At 47.6% G+C, this 15,725-nt stretch overlaps 1 protein-coding gene across 2 annotated transcripts in view; it reads left to right on the top strand.

Moving 5' to 3' along the window:
• The window catches only part of LOC146789724 (WD repeat-containing protein 48-like), a 427,316-nt gene extending 412,680 nt beyond the window's left edge, over positions 1-14,636 (top strand). For both annotated transcript variants that reach the window (XM_085632059.1, XM_085632058.1), the window contains exon 10: positions 14,023-14,636. In XM_085632059.1, coding sequence (XP_085488185.1) covers positions 14,023-14,118 — 96 coding nt within the window. In that variant the 3' untranslated portion in view covers positions 14,119-14,636. The remainder of the gene's footprint in view (positions 1-14,022) is intronic.
• Positions 14,637-15,725: the final 1,089 nt, after the last annotated feature.

Raw genomic sequence — 15,725 nt, 5'->3', positions numbered from 1 at the left:
TGTGAATTAAGGTTGGAAGTGTGTTTGCAGAAGGAGAACTTTGAGGTCAGCTTTGAAGGACTGGGAAGAGGGAGGGGGTGGTCCGGAGCTGAGGCTGAGTTCCAGATTCTCGCCGCGTTGCTTGTAAAGGATTGGGCCATCGATCTTTCCTTCTTGAAAGTGGGAGGTTCAAGTAATCAAATTTTGCGCAGTACGTGATGGTCTACAGCATTATATGCATATGTGACAAAGTTTTTTTCTCCTTTTTATTCTAGTCTAAAGCTTTTGATTCCTGATTCCAGTTTCGACAGTGGTTGTTCTGCAGTTTTTTTGTAGTTGCGTTGTTTTGGTAAGAATTTTTTTTTTTTTGTATTTACTCCAAATGAGTAATATTGTAATGTCTGAATGAATTTTTTTGTAAGTGATGTCATAATGGCGGCATATTTAGTTAGTGGTTGAGCATGAAATTCTTTGCAATGTGTTTTGCATAGTCATGTGTAATTGCTTTTCGCTTTCTTTTTTAGTGGGATATTGTTGATCCATACTGTGTCTGTACAGAGTAGGTGGTGGTGAGTAGTTTAGCTGCCTCTGGCAAGTGAGTGGTATTGTTTTGGAGTATATATGAGTTTTTGATAAAGGTGCTTTTTGTTTATTACTTATTTTACAAAGTGTTTGTTGTTGTTGACTTGTTTGACAAGTTACCTTTATTAGTAAGCAATATGGCTAGCCGTAGAATGACTGCTCTACAGGTGGTTGGTATGCTTCTTGAATCTTCCTCTGAGCATGATTATGAGACTGACAGTGCGTCTGAGGGAGAGGAGGGAGGGGAAGATTCTGGCAGTGAGTTTTCTCTCAACATGGAATCATCAGATGATGAAGGTACTCTCAGTGCAGATGAAGGTACTCTTGGTGTGGATGAAGCAACTCTCAGTGCAGATGAAGTGCCTGTCTTAGAGGAGGAAACTGCTGTGCCGATGGTGCAAGAGGCATCTGGATTGCAGTCTGAGGCTGCTAGGCTTCCTACTGGAAGTGCTGGACTTTGGGTTGATCCAAACATGGTGCAGCTGGTGTTGCCTGCCTTTAGCGGTGATGCAGGGTGTACAGTGGATTGTGAACACTTTTTGCCTATACAGTTTTTTCAGTTGTTTATGGATGATGTATTTTTGGGTGAGATTGTTGAGCAGACAAATTTGTATGCTGAACAGTTTTTGAGGGACAACCGCGACAAACTTAGGCCCCAGTCTAGAGCTACCCGGTGGACTCCCACATATCTGGAAGAGATTAAGAAGTTTTTGGGTTTGACTTTATTGATGGGTGTGGTAAGGAAGCCAACCTTGGCTTCATATTGGTCTACTAGCCCCTTGTTGGCAACTGCCATATTTCCTGCAGTTATGACTCGTAATCGGTATTTACGGATTCTGCATTTAGTTGATAATTCTATGGCGTTGCCACGAGATCACCCTGACTGTGACCGTCTTTTTAATATTCGGCCCGTTCTTGATCACTTTGTAGATCGATTTTCTGAGATCTATACTCCAGGGAAAGAAATATCTATTGACGAGTCTTTGGTCTTGTTCAAGGGCTGTTTGGTTTTTAGTCAGTACATCCCTAGCAAGAGGGCACGCTATGGAATTAAGCTGTATATGTTGTCTGAGAGTAGGACAGGATATGTTTTTAATTTTCGTGTGTACACTGGTAGAGATTCTACTATTGACCCCCCAGGTTGTCCGTCCACTTTTGGAGTTTCAGAGTAAATTGTGTGGGATCTTGCTAGAAGACTGCTTAACAGAGGCCACCATTTGTACCTTGATAACTTCTATACTGCTGTGCAATTATTTAAGGAATTGTATAAAGTGGACACTTTTGCATGTGGCACAATCTGCTCTAACCGTAAAGGTTATCCGAAAGAGCTTGTTTGCAAAAAACTTCAGAGGGGGCAGTGCAGTACCTTGCGTAGTGATGAACTACTAGCTGTAAAATTTGTGGACAGGAGGGATGTGTACATGCTGACTACCATCCATGATGAGAGTACTTAACCTGTGGCTGTTTGGGGTCAGGTTGCTGAAGTGCGCAAACCTGTGTGCATTCTAGACTACAATAAGCACATGGGTGGTGTTGACAGAGTAGATCAGAGGTTGGAACCTTACTCTGCTATTCGGAAGGCTTATGTTTGGTATAAGAAGTTGGCCATCCATTTCTTCGAATTAGCAAATTTCAATGCTTTTATTGTGTTCAAGGAGTGTTCTCCTGCGTCAAACTTGACATTTCTTCAGTTTCAGCACTCTGTGATAGCTAGCTTTGTTGTTGTGGAACATGCAAGTGTTCCCAGATTTGGAGTGGTGGAGGATGTGGTTCGATTGAAAGATTGCCACTTTCCTGATTTCATCCCTCCCACACCGGCAAAAGATTTTCCCACTAGGAGATGCAGAGTTTGTTGGCGAAGAGGTACGCGGAAGGAGATTCGAATGTACTCTCCAGACTGTCCTTCTAAACCTGGGCTGTGTGTCCCTGCTTGTTTTAGAGCGTACCACACGCAAAATAATTTTTGGGAGCATTCATGAGTGGTAAAGTGAACTGCCTGGTCTGTATTCTTTGAAAAATTTGATTCTGTTTCAAGGTTGGCGTTAGTGCAATGTATTCAGTTTCTGATTTTGTGTTTGTAGATTTGTATCGATTTGCGATTTGTTTGTGTTTTTATTTTTGTCTAAAAAAAATCCTAAATGTGTTGGCGGTGTGTGTGGACTGGCACTTGGTTGGCGGTGTGCGTGGAATGGTGCTTGGCTGGCGGTTTACCGACGAACGCCACCTCTTCTTTGTCCGGCATCCTGGCAGGAAGCACACAACCTCCCAGAATTCCCTGACCTGGTCTGAGCACCGTGGTTCGGTGCTCCGATAAGGGCTGGCAGGCTGTGCATGTTCTCCAACCAGGCTGTAATACAGCCTGTGTGGACAACATGCAGAGTGCGCATTACGCTTTGACCGCCCTGAGACAACAGGCCAAAGCATCATGTGCACTTTAGGTGCTGGCACCACTCCTACCCCTGTGACGCATGGGGAGCCCAGCCCCGCCACCCTGGCTTCAGCTGCAAGCTGAATGCAAAAAACCAAAATGATGATAACAAAGGTTATCATTTAATTTTTTGCATTCATCTTGCAGCTGAAGCAGTGGGAGATGCTCCTCCGCCTTAGCCTTAGCGAAGGAGCCGCCACTGGATAATGATGAAAACAAGCATTTGCAATGCAATAGGTCTCTCATTTATGCGACTTTGAGCTATTGACATTGCAAATAACAATGCCTTTTATTTTTGTTTTTGTTTTAAAAACATAAATAAAAGGCATTGTCATTTACAATGCCATTAGCTTAAACTCGGGAAACTGCGAGACCTATTGCATTGCAAATGCTTGTTTTTAGGTTGAGCCTGTGCTAGCGCGCATTCGCTGCTCTGGTGATCTGGTGTATGTACTGTACGGAGGAGAAGCCCCGCCCACATTTTTCTTTAGCTTGTGTCTGACCTTCATAAATGCTAGTGTCTAATTCCTTCATAGGCTTTTAGTCCCTCCTTATTGGCGTCAATGTTGCAATTTGTATCCTCCCATGGCTACTGGCCCCTTGACTTCGGTTCTTACTCGTAAGCACTATGTTCTTTAATGAGTTTGTCCTACATGAGGCACGATGTGCTTTTATTACATTCATCGCTCTGTGCGCGCTTTCACTTTAAGGTGCCAGGACAATCGCGACCACTTGTCTTTCTTTGCAGTCAGGCACCCCAGGATGCGAAGCACTCGCCATTAGAGCCCATTGTTTGGCGAAGGCCGCCCGTCTTTCTCTCTCCCTGCGTGTATGTTTCGCATTGTGCAGCCTCCCCCACCGCCGCTCTCGCCTCAACAGAGCACTGCTGGGGCTGAGCTCTCTGCTGTTTTCAATCCGCCTGCATGCTCCAGCTCCGCTGCGTCACTTCCGCCCAGCCAAGCCCTTCTGTGGTTCTGCGGCTCTGTTCGCAGGAGGAGAGTGGCTGCCGCGGGTGGTAAATACAGGTATGCGGGGAGGGTTGTGCGGCCAGTGCGGGGCACAGCAGACCTGGGGCGGTCACTGGACAAGAAGGGCCCAGCCCACGGACAGTGTTGGGAGCTTCAGGCGTTCCAGTTCCGCACTGTCTCTCTTCCTTAAGTCCGCGGATAAGGTCCGCCTGGGGAATACTGTTGTTCTCCAGGCCTCCCCTGCCAAGGAGTCGCCCCTGCTTGAGCTGGGCTCACCATGGCGATAGCAGGGATGCGAACACTGTGCCAAGCTCCTGCGGGGGTAGGTGGGGAAGTTTGAGTGCCAAGCACTGGCTTCAAGGTCATTCTGGCAATAGGGACAGATCCAGGGGTCCGTGCATACGTCCATCTCAACCCCGGTGAGTGTAGAGCATGACACCATGCAAATTAGTAGACGCTTTCACCATCCCTGAAACGGTTGCTTCTCGACCACTCTCACTATTGAGTTATTGAGTTATTTTGGTACCATAAACATGAGCGGGTGTGACCTGGACCATTGAGTGGAAACTTATTTCTTGTGTCTAAAAGTGTGAAATACGTTATACAGTGGTGTTTTTAATGATGTATCCTGTGATCTATTTCTGTTACATTATGCAGTGTTAACAATCGAAAATTTCTATATTTATTACTAGCCTGAAGCATTGCCAACCCTATAAAGGAGTGATCCAAGGTCTGGGTTGTCTCCGGTGTGTATCGAGTGTGCAGATGTTTGTCCCGTTTTATGGCGCTGTGGGGACTCTTTAATTTATGAAATTCTATAAAGCCTGAATTCGGCACAAGGTCGTGCGTGCGTTTATTGTAGAAACTATGTTCCACAGGCATAACATAGCAACATGTCCAAAAAGTGTCTCCAAAATCGGGCAGCGCAGAGTCGTCCCTTGATTTCCCCTCCCCCTCCCCCCCGCCCCCTTCCCTTACCCTCCCCCAACACCGTTGTCTGTCGCCAGAATTACACTAGCTTGGTGTTTTCTTCCATAACCTAAGGTGTGCATACAAAGGTCTTATACATAAGGCAGTCGTCAAACACCTGTCCTTGGAACAAGTGGGAGAAGTGCTGCATTCTTGTAATTGCTTTAGTGAGTAGCTTTTCCTCATACCCTCTCCACTTTATCCTCCCTCAACAGGTCCCAATGTATTCTCTTTCATTGATATCTCTTCTTCCCGTTTCTCCCCATCGTTATTGCCTGTTCACCCTGGAATAAAACGCTGTTCTCTGCATGGTGCTTAGGAACTATAACACCACCTATTATTAGATCTCCTCTATGCTTCTGTTTTTAGTAGCAGTTTAACTCTGTGCCTGTAGATCTTGTTAATTAATTAGCATTACCTCACTTATTTAGCATATTGAGAGCAGTGCAAAACGTTGCCGTTATACATATAAGAATAGCAGTATTATAAGTTTTGCTTATATATGTGTGTTGGGAATCGCTTGGGTATTGTCTGTGGAATTGGAATTTGCCTAGCATTGTGACGGTAAGTTCCAATTCTATTAAGGACCCGGAGGCGAGGATTATGCTTTGTCTCTCTTCGCTTTATTACACACAAACTTGTACAGCAGCCAGAGATTTCGAAAAATTTCCAAAATACAAAAACTACAAAACTACAACTCCCTACAACCAGGGAGGAACACAAATACATAGTCCTTCCATTTCCATCGCGTTAGGTACATAGCGTCCTGTTTATCCTGTCACTTCCTCTTACTTCGCGTAAGTTACGCCATTCCATTACTGGCCCTGTTTTGAGCCATTGTTTCCAGGAAAAAACAAAAGAAAGTAAGTCGAGGAAAAAATCTCCTACGACTAATGTAAAAGTACAATAACAAACAATCTACAAGGATCATGCCAAACGGTAGGCAATCACGTCATCAATACCACAGTAAAAGGATAAATCGTTTACTTACTGCCATACCGGAGGGTTCGCACCACTGTGCCGCGGCGGGATAATCCTAGTCTCCGTGTCCTTAATAGAATTGGAACTTACCGTCACGATGCTAGGCAAATTCTGATTCTATGGCAGGACCGGAGGCTTCGGATTATGCTGGTTCAAAGCTTACTTACTACCAACTGCGCCACATCCAGCACCGGTTTAAAATAAAACCTCTTAAAAGTGGAGTCGGAAGACCAATCAGCAGCATGCATCAAATCTTCCAAACGCTTTAGAGGCCATGGCGCCCCTGGCTGAATGGGCGCCAAACTTCTTCGTATCAATACCAGCTTCCTCCATGACCCAACATACCCACCTAGCTATGGTAGGAGAAAAGACCGCTTTGTGTGGTTTTTTGAGAGCTATCAACAGTTGTTGCTCGCCCGGAGTTCTAGCGTTAAGGCTTCATATGCCTTTAAACAGTCCACCACACACAGTTTCGGGTTATCTCTAAAAGCCGGATAGGAAACCGACCGTGAATGAGACTTAGTGCGCCGGCCGATTGTGAAAACGACCCCTTCCGGAGAAAAAATTTGTGCCGAAATATCCAAAGCCCGGACGTCTGAAACTCTCCAACAGGAGACCAAGCACAGCAGCATAGCGAGCTTAGAAGACAACTCCTTCAAAGAAAGGAACTTATTGAGTTGCCAAGAAATAAATAAATTCAACATAAGATTGACATCCCATAAAACGGAATCATGAGGCTCCGGTGGCAGTGACAACCGGATACCCCGCAAAAGTCTGCAGACTAAAGGATGTTCTCCCATTGGAGATCCGTCTGGCGGAGCATGACCCGCAGAAATTGCTGACCTGATCGCATTGATCGAACGATACGCCAACCCATCTGACGCCAACCTTGTCAAGAAATTCAAGATGGGTACGGCGTCCGCGACCACGGGATCCAGATTCCTTCGAAGACACCAACGAACCTATCTCGACCAGGCGGATCGGTAACGTTTTGTGGTACTGTCTGCCCAAGCCTTTGACAAGAGGGTCTCAGCGTGTCCCGAAAGGCCCGGCAGCCCCCACTGGTGCCGGAAAGTCGCCGCTCCATAAGGTGGAGCGTCCCCTGTGTGACTATCTGATGCGGAACTCCGTCCGGGTTCAGAAGCAGGTGAGGGCACCGGGGGAGTAGGATTGGAAAATCCCAGGAAAGTTCCAGAAGAACCGGAAACCAAACTTGAGACCTCCAACAAGGTGTCACCAGGGTTACCTCTGCCTTCTGCCGGCGGATCGGCGCCGCCGTCCTCGTTATCATGGAAAAAGGTGGAAACGCATAGCCCCGTTCCACGCTGCAATCCTGAAGGAAGGCATCCGTGGCTAGGGCCAGTGAGTCCGGTCTCCAATTGAAGAACCGGGGGACCTGATGGTCCAGCCGAGAGGCAAAGCGGTCCGCCGACAAGGGGCCCCAAAGAGTATTCAACCACTGAAAAATTTGAGGGTCTAGTTTCCAAAGGCTGGAGTTGTAAAGATGCCTGGAATGCCAGTCCGCCACCCGATTGCTGTGGCCCGGAAGGTATTCCGCCGTGACCGAGATATGGTGGTCCAGGCAAAACCCCCAAAAGTCTTTCGCTAAATTCGCCAATGCCCAGGAACGGGTGCCTCCCAAGTGATTGACATACCGCACGGCAGAGATGTTGTCCATCTTCAAAAGGACGCAGGATTGAATCCTGTCCTTGGTCCAACATCGTACCGCAAACGAACCTCCTAGAACTTCTAAGCAGTTGATATGAAGAGCTTGCTCGTCCGAGGACCAAACCCCTCCGGTGGAGAAATCCCAGCAACGAGCGCCCCAGCCTGACCTGCTGGCGTCGGATTCTTTTACAAGGTCTGGAACCGAGTCGAAAATCGCGCGTCCGTTCCACGCCTCCATATGGGACAGCCACCATGCAATCTCCTCTTTTGCCTCTGCCGAGAGTGGAACCGAGAGATCGTACGACCGGCCCTTCCTCGAATGGTACGCCTTGAGTCGCTGGAGGGCTCAATAATGCAGGGGCCCCGGAAAGATCGCCTGAATCGAGGACGAAAGGAGACCCACCAGACGAGCCAGGTGCCGCAAAGAGGTGTAAGGCTTGGAAATCGTTTGCCGCAATTCGTGGCGGATTTTCGCCATCTTCCTCGAGGGAAGCCTTAAGGACGCGTGGACTGAGTCCACTACGAACCCGAGAAATGTTACTGATTGTGAAGGTGCTAGAACCGACTTTGCCTCGTTGATGATAAAACCTAGGCTCTGTAAAAGAGACAGTTTGATTGAGCTGCCGCGATAGTATTCAAGGACATTGTGCCATAAGGAGGTCGTCCAAGTATATGCGTATGCCCCGAGCTCGGAGGAATTCCACCGCGGGATGGAGCACCTTGGTGAAGCACAAAGGGGCCGAGGAAAGACCGAATGGAAGAGCGGTGAATTTGTAAATCAGATCTCTCCAACAAAATTGAAGGAACCGTCGATTAGGGGGATGGATGGGAATCACCAAGTAAGCATCCTTCAAGTCTAAGCGTGCCATCCAGTCTGCTGGCAACAGGACGTCGCGAAGAAGATGGATCCCCTCCATCTTGAAATGACGGTACATCAACCAACCGTTGAATTCTTTGAGGTTGATAACCAGTCGGCGACCCCCGTCGGCTTTGTCTATCAGAAAAATATTGCTGAGAAAGCCCCGAGGGTGCAAAGTTGATCGGCGAATGGCTCCTTTGCGGAGCAATTCGGAGACCTCCTCGTCGATCAACTGTGCATCTGAGAAAGTAAATGTCAGCGGTCGAGGCCGTGCCTCCTGTCATGGGTTTCTGTAAAATTCTATATGGAAGCCCTGAACGGTCTGAAGAACCCATGCATCTGAGGTTATAGCTGCCCATGCATTTTGAAAAGTCGCTAGTCGACCGCCGATGCGAACTTGTGCTGCTGGTATAACACTTACCACTGGAGTTGGCTCTGCCGGAATTGGACTTGAATCCTCCACGGCCTCTGAAACGCTGTCCACGCATCGGGTAGAAGTTTGTGTAATTCGCGGTCGACTTATACTGTCCACGACCAGAGCCTTGTCCCCTTGAGGGATTTTGTTGAAAACCTCGGGCGGACGAGCGGCCCCTGCCTCGTCCGGCACCGCCGAAAACCCGCTGATTAAATACTATCTTGATGCTGGATTGAGCCTTGTCCAGCGAAGTGAATGTAGAAACAAACTTGCCTAATTCTTTAATGAAGCGCACCCCGAACAAGCCACCCTGGGCCACCGCTCCAGCTTCCGAGGAGGCCAGGTCTCCCACCTTTGGATCAAGCTTAATCAACAACGAGCGACGACGATCGGTTGAAAGGGCGCAATTAGCGTTGCCCATAAATATAATAGCCCACTGGGCCCAATTGGAGGGAACTTCTGGGGAAATGGGGGACCCTGACACCTTTGCCTCCTCCGTCATGTCTAATATCTTCGTCATCAGTCCGATAGCGTCGAGGAGCTTGTCCTGACAGGACCTCCAGGATCTATCTATACCCTTCCTAGGGTCCTTCACATACTTAGCCAGAAATGTGGCTGTTTTTGGATCCAATTCCGGCGTAGAAGCTATTTTGTTGGGCAGGGAAGGCCTCGGACACTCTGCTCGTAAACAAGCCCTGGCCGCAGACCGGGAGTGCATAATTTCGTCAGGATTAAGCATGTCCGCATCCTCCTCCAGCGGCACAGAAGTAGAAGAATTAGAAGACGGCCGCCACGGACGAGAAGATCCCGCCTCCTCGTCCGTGTCCCCTTGAGTATCATCATGACCTGACCCGGGGGAAGGAGGATCCAGAGTATCCTGAGGGGCGTCCATTGGAGGAGTCGCTGGGACGGCCAACGACGTTTTAGCCAAAAACGCTGTCTTTAGATGCGCAAAAGCATCCACGTCCACCCCTTCTGGGCGCTGTATTTTGGACGGCGGAGGACCCTCTGCAGGCTGCCCGCCGGAAGGCACCGGAGGATCAGACCGCGCCGCAGCCAACCTATTGCATTCCTGCACAATTCTGTCAGAAAGGGGCTGCTCCATAGGACCAACAACCTCATGGACCACCCGATAAATGGAAGAGTCCACGGCGTCAAAACATTCCTCATCCCAGGGCATATACTCCTGGACTTCCTCCTCGTAATAACCTGAGCAGCCATCCATAATGCAATAGAAGGTAAGTAACAATTGAATACAAACATAAGTGCACCGCACAGACAGGTGGCTAAAGGTAGGAGAACTACCAAATAGGGGCAGGCCGAGGACCCCAACGATCACAATGGGCTTGCACCAACCCAGAACGCGCTACTGCCCTCAGAACCCTGACAGGGCTAAACTGCCTCCCTGCACGTTACTATTTAAAGTGAATGCAAAGTAATTGCTGAAAATGGTTATTGGCGCGTATAACGCGAGTGTACTGTTCAATTAGGGCCTACAATGTGCACAAGAAACACCAGCGCGACTTCGCGCGTTCAACGCGGGTAAACCCGCTATACGGACACCCACCGGGGCATTCAATCGAGAATTGCGGGAAATACAGTCTGTTAATATGGACGTCTAAGGTGAGGCAGCAATGGGGACAAGGCTCCGATCCGTTACTGTCGCGGCGCGGAGAGCAACGAGACGAGCGAGTCCCCCTAGTGGCCCGAGAAGGCGCCGCAACAGCAGGGGGAGTGCCGGCCGCGTAGGAGCGGAAAAAACGTTCCCGCGGCCGGCATAGGACTCTGAAATGGGAACACAATGGAACGCTCACATTAATTCGCGCGTACAATCTTAAAAGAAATCATAGCGCTCACATTAACCCCAAAATATAGAACAAAGAAAGAAAACAACTTATCTGGCTGCGGGAGCAGCGAAGAAAGAGGAAGTGACAGGATAAACAGGACGCTATGTACCTAACGCGATGGAAACGGAATAAGGACTATGTATTCGTGTTCCTCCCTGGTTGTAGGGAGTTGTAGTATTGTAGTTTTTGTATTAATATGGTCCTTTTCGAAATTTTTCGAAATCTCTATGGCTGCTGTACAAGTTTGTGTAATAAAGCGAAGAGAGACAAAGCATAATCCGAAGCCTCCGGTCCTGCCATAGAATTACGTTTGACAGCAGACATTCATTACTTTTAGGTCAGGAATACAGAACTGGTTAGGTCGTGCTTGCCCCATGTAAACAAATCGTATAAATAAAAAATACCTATATATGTACATAGGAGGTGCTTTGCTACTGCCCTTTTTAGGGCTTGCGCCTGCTTGCAGTGCGCAGCACTGCTCGCCTAGCGTGAGCCCTTTAGTAGGTGGTTTCAAAATGTACCTAGAAATGGCACAAGCTTGTGCGCGTGCATTTTCTTTTGTTAGGGGATTGGCTTGTGCATGTATTTCACAAACCGAGCACGCAATAGGCCAAAGGCGGGCGCATTGCTCCGCCCATGGCCTATTGGTGTCTGTTACACGCACCTGCCGTCACGTGGTTTCAATTATCGTGCCCAGATACGGGCGTGATAATTGAAGCCACATGTCTCGCTGTGGCGTGCGCACCACTCCCGGGCTTCTCCTTTTTTGGATCCATTTCACGGGGAAGTAAGTAAATGAAAAACCACTGACATCTTGTTCTGTGTTGGAGTTGCATTAATATAGCTCTTATTACCTGCTATGAGGCACTGGAGAGCTCTCTGAATGGGTAGCATACTACAGCAAGGAGTGTGCTCGGAAAAAATGTTGGATGTGGCAATTGTTTTGGTGGTATGCGTGATGAGCAGTCTAATGCAGTAATCGTGTCGCTATGGTAATGTAACTGTTACGTCTGTAGTGGAATGAAGTATGGTGAAGAGAGTTTCACATGTTTGTTCTTGTGTACCATGGGATACCAGTTGTGGCACTTTTCCAAGTGTGGCTGCTGGAATAGCCTTTTGTTACATTTTGGAAACAATCTAAGAAGGACGCTTTCTTTAAAAATATTCGACCTTCGAGGAGCTGCGGGGAGTGAGTCCGTTCGAAACCGACCATCTGGAATTTTCACCTAGATGAGAGAATAGGTCTCATACTGTGCTTCAATGGCAGCAAGAATCAAGTGTTCGCAGACTGCTTGTACCTCTCCCGGCTCTCACAGATGGAGGAGACTGACATGGGTTCGACTGACCAGAATGGTTCAGCCCATGTTGAGGGCGCGTACCCTATCAATTTGACAATCGACGCAATATCTCACCTGGTCGATATCCTACCAGCTTGGGGAGTGCCCAAGGCAACGTTTTGGCATCAACCTTTGCGAAGGTACTTCCACGCGCCATGCCTCTGCTGCAGTGCAGAGCAAGCCCTCTGTCACGCAGCGCATATGTTGAGCTTGTGCCAGGTGCAGTCCCTTGCGGCTCCGGGTGCCACAGAGCACACCACTTGGGGAGGGAGAGGATGCCTGCGGTGAGGGCACTGCTCTAGTATTCTTAGTGGAAGGCCTCGGGCTCCTGTAATTTTAACAGTGTGATGCGCGCGTGTAACAGACGGGGGCAGTAGTGCGAACCCCCAATGACTGCAGTCCTCATGCAGCTACCAATGCGGGGCAGTTGTCTCCTGTTCTATACCTTGAGAGATGCTGTTAGCCAACGCCCGGCTAACTCCAGGGCCTTGGCGTTGAGGACCATAATGGATGCCGGTGCGGTCCAAATTAAGTAAAAGACAAATTATGCAGCACATTTTGTGGTAGTATTATTTAATCACTGTCATTTTTTAAATGATTAACACTGTTTGGATGCAGGTTTCACCTCATTAGTACCAGTATACCATCCAGATGCAGTAATAATAAACAGAAAGGTGACCAATCAACCTTTGCGAAGGTACTTCCACTGCACAACAAAACGTGTTGCTGCATATTTGGTAACTTTTGCAGATTATGCAGCAGATAGTGGCTTATATGGCAAATGCGGTAAATTACTTTGTATATGCGGAAAACGCAGCAGCTGCGTACTCACATAATTCCTGTTGCCATTCTTATATTTGTATCTTTCACTTCTGTGTTAGTGAGAGTATGGCATAGTTTGTTCTAAATCTCGCTAGAAACTCTATGTCTTTCTATTGCCCTACATTGACAGTTCAGACCGAACCGTCACATTATTAAAGTTTGAGCGATTGGTGTTGCATTATTTAGCAATGCCAATAGCTCAAACTTTAATAATGTGAGCCCTATTGCATTGCAAATGCTCTTTATTTATTGGTGTGGTCAGCAGTCATTAATACTTTTGCTTACGCCCACCACAGCATTCAACAGGGGATGATGGGACTGCTCACACTGGCCATTGGATCTTTCTGATCACACATGCACATCTTTCTAACAAGCATTTGCAATGCAAAAGGTCTTGCATTTGCTACAAGCAAGGCTGGCAGTAAAAGAACCGCAATTACTTGCCAGCCTTGCTTTTCGTAATCAGCGACTATGAGTACAAAGTGTGTGTTTACGCACCACTTGTAGGTTTAAAAAATATATAAATCAAAGGCATTGTCATTTACAACGCCAATATCTCAAAATATAATAAATGCAAGACATATTGCATTGCAAATGCTTGTTATATTATGGTGTTGACATTGGTGTAGCGTTTCTGCCATTAGTAAGGCCTTTTAGCTCAGTGGCCTTTCTGGGGTTGCCTCTGCATGAGATTCTTAGGTTTCTTCCTCACACCACAGTCCCAGCCTTCTTTGCTGATCTGGACAGTGTGTCCTGGTCCATTTCCTGTTTTGCAGCATTGTTCTGTTGGTGTCAGATTGTGCTGTATGAGGGACTTCAATATGTTGTGCTGTGAAGCATTAAATTGTGCCATCTGTTTAAAATAAATAATTCTTAGCAAATCTGCCAGAGGTATTCAATAATCCTTGTAAAGTTGAAAAAATATATATACATTTCAAGAAGTTGTAATCCTCAGGGTGTCCGGTGTAACTCGTGAGTAACTTTTTTCCTTGCTTTTCAAACGTTAGATGCTTGGTAGAAATAGAATTTAATGTATTTGTGATTTTCAGATCTTTTTCGTAGTTCTTTATAGATCTACTTTATCATTTCATTTGTGCTGGGTTTAAACTGCAAAGTCCCCTAGTAACACAGGTATACAGAAAGACTAAATTCTGCTCTTTTTCTCAGGTATTGGATCCCAATATGGACCTTCGAACTGTGAAGCACTTAATTTGGAAGAGTGGAGGTGATCTTACTCTTCATAATAGGCAGAAATCAACATGAAAAGACTGAAAAGACTCGGATGGTTGTTGTTTTCTTTGATCTTAATGTACTGGTTCAGAGAGTAGTACTGTAGGCGCTCTCTGGCCCTTTGAGGTTATCAAGACTTCCAGCGAGTGATTTGGTATGGGCAGAACTTGTACATTGAATTGAAGTGACTGTGACACCTGTAACATTGGAGGAGAAGAAAGGATCTGCCAAGATGAGGATGATGCGTTGGAGTGGCTCATGTTCGTAAGATTTACGGGAAGTCAACCTGTGCCCGTCATTATCTTTACAATGTATGTCCTCCTTATGTATATCCATAACATAATTTAATCATCTTTATGCGTGATATGAAACACTCTTTTGCCCATAGTTACTGTTAAGTCGATTTCCAAGCATGCACGCTCTTTTTAAGTACATTCCATCGTTAATGTATTCTGACCCTATTTTAACAGGTTTTTTTTCCCACAGGAAAAAACAGCACATGCTTACATTCGAAACTAGTGTTCGAGGCATGTGGGCTGCTGAATTCATATCTGTGCATAGATCGCCGCCTAGTGTTGGGTCCGGATGTTTGCACGTTGTTGTCCTGGAAGAGTCTTCGAAGTATCCTGGGATAGGTGACTCCTCCCCTGGACCACAGTGCGCATGGGCATCCTCTCCATCCTCAGATTGTTTTTTTCCGCCATTGGGTTCGGATGTGCTTATCTTGACTCAAGTTAGGAAAATTTAGTTTTCAGGCCAAAAGGCCTTTAGTTTTCGTCGGTACTGTTCCCGATCGGTATCGACAGTTTACTAGCTAGTTTAGCGACTTTAACAACTTTTTCGGATCCATTATATCCGACCATCGACCCTACATCGACGATGGAATCGAGGACCCCATTCAAGCGGTGTCCTGTTTGCCACGCCAAATATCCCCATATCGACGTCCACCCGGTGTGCAACAAATGCCTCTCACCGGATCACGACGAATCGAAATGTATGGCCTGTGCCCGATTCAGATCCAAGAAGACTCTCCGGAATCGACGAGCCGCGAGACTTGAAGCGCAGCAGGCGGCACCGGCCCCGACCAACATCTTCAGCACCGAGGACGAAGATGTTGAAAGCGTGGAAAACATACCCTCCAGCCCCGCTTCCGAACACGGTTCCAGGTCGGAAGACGTGGATGAAGAGCTTTTTCACAGGGAAGAAGCCAACGAGGAGGTAGGAGACTACGATGAGGCCTTAGGGGCCGAAGAAGGTAGCTCTGGTGACGAGCAGGGCCTACCTGTCCAAATGGAGGATATCCCAGAGCGTCAGTCTACGGCTCCGGTCGAGGGATCGCCTTCGGGCCTTACCCAAGATCAATCCCGCAGTTCTTCGGCCCGCCCTCTGGCCCGGCCTCGGACATCCAGCGAGAGCCATTATTACCCAAAAAGACTGCTTTCCCTTCCACGAAACTGCAACCAATCGTCGCACCGGTTCCACAGAAACCGAAAGTGAAAATAACACTGGTCGGCTCGAGGACCACCACACCTTCGACGCCAGCCAAAACCGTCGGCTCCGACCGCACCAAAAGGGACTTCGGTGCCGAACTCGCTGCTGCCGATGTCGGCGCCGACCCAAAGAGAAAGGCCATCGGTACC

This window comes from Triturus cristatus, chromosome 10, assembly GCF_964204655.1.
Source record: "Triturus cristatus chromosome 10, aTriCri1.1, whole genome shotgun sequence".
NCBI classification, from domain to species: domain Eukaryota; kingdom Metazoa; phylum Chordata; class Amphibia; order Caudata; family Salamandridae; genus Triturus; species Triturus cristatus.
The sequence above is the reverse complement of the archived record's forward strand: the minus strand, read 5'-3'. Positions and strand labels throughout refer to the sequence as shown.